Source organism: Rana temporaria, chromosome 10, assembly GCF_905171775.1.
Source record: "Rana temporaria chromosome 10, aRanTem1.1, whole genome shotgun sequence".
NCBI classification, from domain to species: Eukaryota; Metazoa; Chordata; class Amphibia; order Anura; family Ranidae; genus Rana; species Rana temporaria.
This window is the reverse complement of record NC_053498.1, coordinates 75,673,349-75,680,848: the sequence shown is the minus strand read 5'-3', so window position 1 is coordinate 75,680,848 and position 7,500 is coordinate 75,673,349. Positions and strand designations below refer to the sequence as shown.

The window sequence follows — 7,500 nt, the reverse complement described above, 5'->3', positions numbered from 1 at the left end:
AGCTTGCAGCCTCAGTTTCGTTCTGCCTAGCAAAGGAGAAGGACGTATGGCTCCCTTTGGGCCCAGCGCCCTGAGGAGAAATTTTATTTTATTTTACTTTACTTTTTCTTGAAGAATCTTCTTTCAACTGTTGGCTGAGAGACAGGCTGGATATTATAGATCCTTGTAGTCTACTCAGTCCGACCAGCAAGCGTGGGCACACCTTTGCAAAGAGGCTTGGTCTGCCACGCCATACCTCATGACTCCTGAGGTGGCCGGTGAGCTTTGCTCCGAGGTCCACATATGACTGAGCTGTGGTGTTGCCTCAATCACAGTGGACCGGGCCGACAGCTACCTCCATTGCGGTTGTAGGTCTGTCAGGAATGCGTCAGCGAGTCCTCGCTCGGACGGGTAAGTACAGTCCCTCCTGCTTCGGTGGGTTGGTACAGCTGGGCATTCCTGGGGTTCGGGGGTCCCTTCCCCTTACTTCCCTGCTCCTTTCCCTTGCTGCATTGCTAACATTGCCGCTGTCAGGGGGGAGGGGGCCTTCCTGAGGGGACTGTTATCTGGCCTGTGTTTTTTCTTTTTTGTATTGGGCTTTCCTGTGAGGTAAAAAGCCCTGTGATGAGCACAGATGTTTATGATTATACTTCAGCAGACGCTGACTGATTGGTGACACCTGTAATGGTTTTGCTTTTTATGCTGTATCTGTGACTTGTCCTTAAATAAAACAGCCCTATGAGGCTTTTCCTGTTTAAACACAGGTCCCTGCAAAAGTTACCTCACGGTTCTTTTCCTCACAGGCAGCGCTGTGCAGTCTCCTCCTAGTCCCCTGGTTACACCTGGTCAGCGCAGCAAGTGGGTGAGAGGCCCTGAATAGGGCTCTAGGAGCTTTTGTCTATTTGTATGGACAGGTGTGCATATTATAATACACACTATATGTAAATATTGGAGTCAGTATCTGGGTCCTTCCCCACATGCTGGTGGTGGCAGCAGGTGTTGGCACCTGTGATTCCCACAGAGTTTTTATTGTTAGTCCTGGACACAGTTTGTGCCAGGGTGGGGGTGGACTGCGGGCGGGCGGTAAAAGAGTGCCCCCTTCCCCCGTTATCCCCTGGGGAATGCTCTGTTATGGAGCCATGGACTAGGTACCTAGTTTAAAAAAAAAAAAAAAAAAAAAGGCAGAATAAGGCATTTATGGGTGCGCTTTTTACTGCTGCAAGGGACTCTCCTAAGCTGCATAGTGCAGCTGGGTTTCCGCTGAGGGCTCGGTCTTTTTTGGATCACACAAATCAGACCGCTGTGTAGGTTTTTCCTTCTGTGCCCTTCTTTGATAATTTCTGAGATGCGGAATGAGAAAAGCCACTAAGGGCTTTTGTGGTCCCTCACCGCCGGGCGGGAACCCCTACTTGTCTGGATCTGACTGATAGAAGATCCGAAGTACTGACCCGTTCCATGTTTACCATGCTGGGGTCTGGCTTGCGGCCTATTGTGGCCACTACACTGGGGTCTCAGTGGTCGCTGGCGCTATTTTTTGGGAGATTTTTCAATTACATTGAAAACTCCCATTGGCGCCCATTTTGTCGTAGCCACGCTATTGCGCAGCTTACATTGTGCTGGCCTTTTTCCTGTGGCCGCGTTCTGAACGCTCGGCGGCCATCTTGGAGTAGTCCTGACCCCTAGTGCTGTATACAACTCACAGAGTGAGCATTTTGCACCAGACAGTGGAGGAGCACCGACTCTCTCCTGAGGTTATTAGCCTAGCGGACCAGCTGGTCCAGGGCCTCATCTCATATAGGTCTGTGATGCTTCATTGAATGCTGCGCCCTTGTTATCCTGGGCGTCTGTTTCAGAATGGTTTTATGCAAACGGTGGTGTAGTGCTTAACTCCATTACTTGGCAGCAAAAGAGTCATTGGTTCGAATCTGCACACTGACGCCAATCTGCCTGGAGCTTGCATTGTCGCTCCCTGTGTCTGTGTGGGTTTCCTCCGGGTACTCCGGTTTCCTCCAAAGACATGTGTGCATACACCTACATAATATACATACACACTATGTGTGTGTATTATTTAGGGGCAACCCTCCCAGGCCGTCAAAGGCCCAGCTGGGGGACTAATCTGTCCCTGGGTGCATAAGCCGATCACGCCGGCACCCAAATCCTGCCAATGTATATAGCCTTCCCTCCCTGTCTCTAGGTGGGAGGGGCGGCTTGCAGGTTCACAATTCAGTGAAACCTCCCTGCTCTCCGACTAGTGGGTCTGCGAGGTGGTCTCTTCGGAGTACTAGATAGGGTTTCCTCCTATCCACAGAACAAAGTTCTGTCCTTGTGTCTTCCCCTCCCGGCACGTCGGTCTGCCTTGGGCAGTGTGGGATTTGCTAAGCTGCAAGGTAATTTTACCTTTCCTGCAGGACGAGAGTTTTGGGGTTTTCTATGGGCCTCAGGCCCTAAATACCTTTGTGAACGTCGGGTAGTTCCGCATGGAATCCATTTGTTCGGTGGTAGCTGCGCTTCATCCGGGGGATGTCCTGACGTCCTCGGACATCAGGGACGCATACATGCATGTCCCGTTTTGCACATGTCACAGTGTTTTTTTCTGTGCTTCGTGATGAGAGAAGGGTCTCTGTCAGCCTGTGGCCCTCCCTTTTGATCTGGCGTCAGCACCATGGGTTTTCAGCTAGGAGCTCGCACTTATTTGAATTTTGTTGGGACAGCGAGGCTTTGCCTCATTGGCTACTTTGACGACTTTCTTCTGAGAGCAGCTTCTGTCTCCGACCTAGTGGATGGGTTATTCCCATTCAGACCCTCCGAAGATTCGGGTGGATGTTAAACGTTTAGGCCAGAAAGTGTAGCTCAGTGGCAGCAAGCCTGCCCTACATGTGTGCGACCCAGGGTTCAAATTATGGGCATGCTAGGTTCCGACTCAGCGTAGGAGTATCTAGTGTTGATCCAGACTCCTCAGTGGCAAAGGTCCTTCTTCCCCTGGAGAAATTGCAGACTCTTCAGTCTGCGGAGAAGGTATTGGCATCACGCAATCGGTCTTCTCTCCGGGCGCCTGCTGGTTCAGGGTCTGTGGGTAGCCTCCTTCAAGGTGGTACTGTATGCCCAGTTCCACACCCTGGTTTTCCAGTGGAACTACTGTCCAGGTGGTAAAAATCTCTTGTCTCTGAAATCATTAGATTCCTGTGCGCCACCTAGTCAGAGTCTCTCTGAGTTGGTGACAGAGATTCCCGACTCTTCGGTCCGGGAAGTTGTTCCTTCCTTCCAGTGGTCGGTGTTTACGATGAATGCCAGCTCACGGGTTGTGAACCTGGAGGTTCACAAAACCGGGGGGTCCAGTCGGCCCTGAGTCGCTGGACTTGCGTGGACCTATGACCACACCTCCTTGAATGTGTCTGGTCTCGGTAGCTACCCAGGGTCGGGCCTGGCTAGTGCCTGGTGGAAGACCGCCTGGGAATACCAGGTGCTGTCTACTGTTCATTGTCCTACTATTTTAGGCGATCAGGCTATGCTTCTCCTTGTGGTCGACCAATCTGGTTTCAGCCGGACAACGCCACGGCCGTGGCTTCAGTCTACCATCAGGTATGCCGGCAGGCAGACTACTGGAGTCGCCAGATGCTGGACCAGGGCGACTGGTCTTTGTGCTTGGGGTGTTTCGGCTCCCTTGCAGGAGGTGAGCCTCACATGGCATGGATCTCCTGGCAGCTTGTCTCCGCCGCAAGGGTGTCAGTTAGTGGCCAGGTCTAGTGATCTTGTACAGACGCGTCAGTCGCGCTGGTGGCCCTGTGTTGTCTGTATCGGTGATTTTTTGCCATTCCTCCATGGTAGTTGCTTCCTTGGCCGCTCCACAGAGTGGATGCTGAGGAGATCCCGATGATTCTAATCGCTCCAGATTAATCTCGGCGTCCTTGGTACGCTGATATCGGGCGCCTGGTAGCGGAGGCACCCTGGCCATTGCCAGGGCAGGAGGTTCCTGTCTCAAGGTCCCATACTTCCTCCTGTTGTACAGTCACTGACTTGCTTAACATGGTTATTGGAAGCCAGACTTTAGGTGACCAGGGTCTGTCTGACTCGGTCATCTCAACAGGGCACCGTAGTCTTCTTCCGGAGGATCTACCGTCGCACCTCTCTTGGTGCGAAGGGATGGAGTGACGTCCACGGGCGTACTTTCAATGTCCAGGGTCCTGCTGTTTTTAAAGCTTGGATTGGATCTAAAAATTGCTTAAAGCACCGTTTGGGGGCAGATTTCAGCCTTGGCTGTGTTCTTTTAGTGGCCTTTTTGCGGCCCGTTCCCTGGTGGGTCCCCTTTTTTTGTGTGCAAGGGGTTTGTCATATACTTTCCCCTCTTGGCCCATCTCTTCCCCCATGAGTTTTGACTCTGGTGCTCTCGGTTCTTCAGGAACCTTCCTTTTGGAAACATCAGAGAGATTTTCTCTTGACACTATCTCAGAAGGTGGCCCCTTTAGTGGCCTTTACCTCTGTTAGAGGGGTTTCTGAGTTGGCGGTCTTGTCTTGCAAGCCGCCATGCTTGATCCCCCATAAGGATTAGGTGATGGTGCGCCCGCGACCTTCCCTTCTTCCGAAGGAGGTTTCGGCCTTTCATACTTTAGGCGTGGTACGCGCTTTGCGGGTATACCAGCCTACTACGGCTCCATTTCGGAGCTTCTGACTCTCTTTTGTGTCGGTGTCTGGTCCACAAAAGGGCCTGGCGGTCTCGTCGACCACCATTTCTCGGTGGATCGGGCAGGCCGTCATACAGGCCTATGCTCCTAAGGGCGGGCCCCCCTTTCCGGTCCCGGCACTTTCGACCAGGGCAATTGGTGCTTCCTGGGTTTTTTTTTTTTTTTTTTTCCCGACATCATGCGTCGGTCTCACAGGTGTGCGAGGCGGCGATTTGCTCGTCCGTTCACGCTTTTTCCAGAATTTACATGGTTGCTGTGAGTGCATCTTATGATGTTTTTTTCAGCCGCTAGTTTTTGCCGGCGGCTGTTTAAAGTTGCACCTCCTCCGTTGAGGAGCTCTGCTTGTTTTGGGGTGAAGTTAAAATTGTTTTTACTGATATATTTCCCACCCCTCGTTTTTTGACACTGCTTGGGGACGTCCCACTTGTCAAGATTTAAGGAGCTGTGTCCGTCCATGGACGATAAGAGAAAATAGGATTTTTTGTACTCACCGTAAAATCCTTTTCTCTGAAGTCCATGGACGGACACAGCTCCCACCCCTCCTTTTTAGGTTTGTACTGCTTGTTACGAACTGAGGCTGCAAGCTGCAGTGAGGAGGGTTATGTCTGGAGGGACCGCCCCCTGGGCGGGGCTGTTCAACTCTGTTAATGTAACATGTATTTAACTATTTAACATGTTTCTGCCTAGTCCTCTCCTGTAAACAGGGAACATAACCCACTTGTCAAGATTTAAGGAGCTGTGTCCGTCCATGGACTTCAGAGAAAAGGATTTTACGGTGAGTACAAAAAATCCTATTTTTTGGCTAGAAAATTACTTAGAACCCCCAAATATTATATATATTTTTTTAGCAGAGAATCTAGAGAATAAAATGGCGATTTTTGCAATATTTTATGTCATACAGTATTTGTGCGGCGGTGTTTTAAACACAACTTCTTGAGAAAAATTAACTTTCATGAATTTTTAAAAAATGAAAAAGTAAAATTAGCCCATTTTTTTTGCATAATGTGAAAGATGATATTACGCCGAGTAAATAGATACCAAGCATGTCACGCTTTATAATTGCACGCACTCGTGGAATTGCGACAAACTACGGTACCTAAAAATCTCCATAGGCGACACTTTAAACTTTTTTTACGGTTACCAGGTTAGAGTTACAGAGTAGGTCTAGTGCTAGAATTATTGCTCTCGCTCTGACGATCGCGGCGATACCTCACATGTGTGATTTGAACACCGTTTTCATATGCGGGCGCGACTTCCGTATGCGTTTTCTTTGCTGCGCAAGCTCGCGGGGAGGGGGGCGCTTTAAAAAATGTTTTTTTTTTGTTTTCTTATTTATTTTATTATTTTTTATAATATTAAATTGTGTTTTTTTTTTTTTTTTTTTCATTTTGATCACTTTTATTGCTGTCACAAGGAATGTAAACATCCCTTGTGACAGTAATAGGTGGTGACAGGTACTCTTTATGGAGGGATCGGGGGTCTAAAAGACCTCTGAGCCCTCCTTTGCACTTCAAAGTATTCAGATAGCCGATTCTGAATACTGTGTACTTTTTTAAATCCGGCGCCATTGACAGCCGAGAAACCCGGAAGTGACGTCATGACGCCGCTTCCGTGGTTTCAATGCGGAGACTGAATCAAAGCCGTTTACGGCTTAGTGTCAGTCTCCGCCTGGACACAGAAGGCGCCGGATGGATGATCGGGTCTCCCGGTGGGACGGGAGGCCCGGTCAGAGCGGCGAAAGGCAGCAGGAGGGGGGGGATGTCCCCTCCCGCTCCTCCGGCATAACAACCGAGCGGCTTTTAGCCGCATCGGTTGTTATGTTTGGATAGCCGATCGCCGGCTCTAAACAACAGTACCGGGATGATGCCTGCGGCTGCAGGCATCATCCCGGTATAACCCCCGAAAGCCGAGGACGCATATATGCGTTGCGTCGGCGTGAAAGGGTCCCCACTACAGTTCTCATATCGGCAGATGATCTTGATCAAGAGCACCTAAGTTGGCTGATCAGAACTCGCCCCAGCATTGCCACTCATCCCAACTCCCCACCAGCACTGCCACTCATCCTATTTCCCCCCACCTCACCCCGAACAATAAAGACAGCTAGAGTGAGGGATAGGGGAAAAAAAAAAGGAATTGGGATAGAGAAATAAAAGGGAAAGAGTGGAAGGGACTCGGGAAATGCAAAATTTCCATGGGTTAGGGGTGCAAATTTCTTGTCTTGCCTTGGATGCTGACAACCCATGTTAAGAAAATAATTTTACTGTTGGGGTTCCCGGTCCCCACAACTTGGGACATTTTATCAAGGGGTCACGGCACTGGGAAGGTTGAGAACCACTGCTCTACAGCATAATGATTGATCACTAGCTATTCAGAGGCAGTAGAAGGGGCAGGTGTTGATTTCCTAGGTCAGCGGTTCCCAACCTGTGCTTTACTTCCTCCGGACCGCTGCACAATGGCGGCTGCTTTTATTCTATGTTTAGTTCTGTCAGACATTGGGGTGGGTGCATTTTTGTTTGTTTTTATCTTAAACTCCCCTTTTAGCTTTGTTTTCTTTTAACCTAAACTTCTTTTAACGTTATGCAGGTCGTTCGATTGTGCCAGAATCAAAGGCTTGCTTTGAAAAACAGTCCACCGTATATTTTGGACCTGCTTCCTGATACCTACCAACACCTTCGCACCATTATGTCTCGCTATGAGGGAAAGATGGAAATGCTTGGTGAAAATGAGTATTTCAGAGTCTTCATGGAAAACCTAATGAAGAAGACAAAGCAAACAATAAGTTTATTTAAAGAAGGCAAGGAACGCATGTATGAGGAGAATTCCCAGCCAAGGTTAGTTTCTG

General features: G+C 49.5%; 1 protein-coding gene across 2 annotated transcripts in view; it reads left to right on the top strand.

Moving 5' to 3' along the window:
* CBL (Cbl proto-oncogene) overlaps window positions 1-7,500 on the top strand; it is a 114,194-nt gene that overhangs the window by 31,864 nt on the left and 74,830 nt on the right. For both annotated transcript variants that reach the window (XM_040325521.1, XM_040325520.1), the window contains exon 2: window positions 7,242-7,489. In XM_040325521.1, the coding sequence (XP_040181455.1) occupies window positions 7,242-7,489 (248 nt within the window). The remainder of the gene's footprint in view (window positions 1-7,241; window positions 7,490-7,500) is intronic.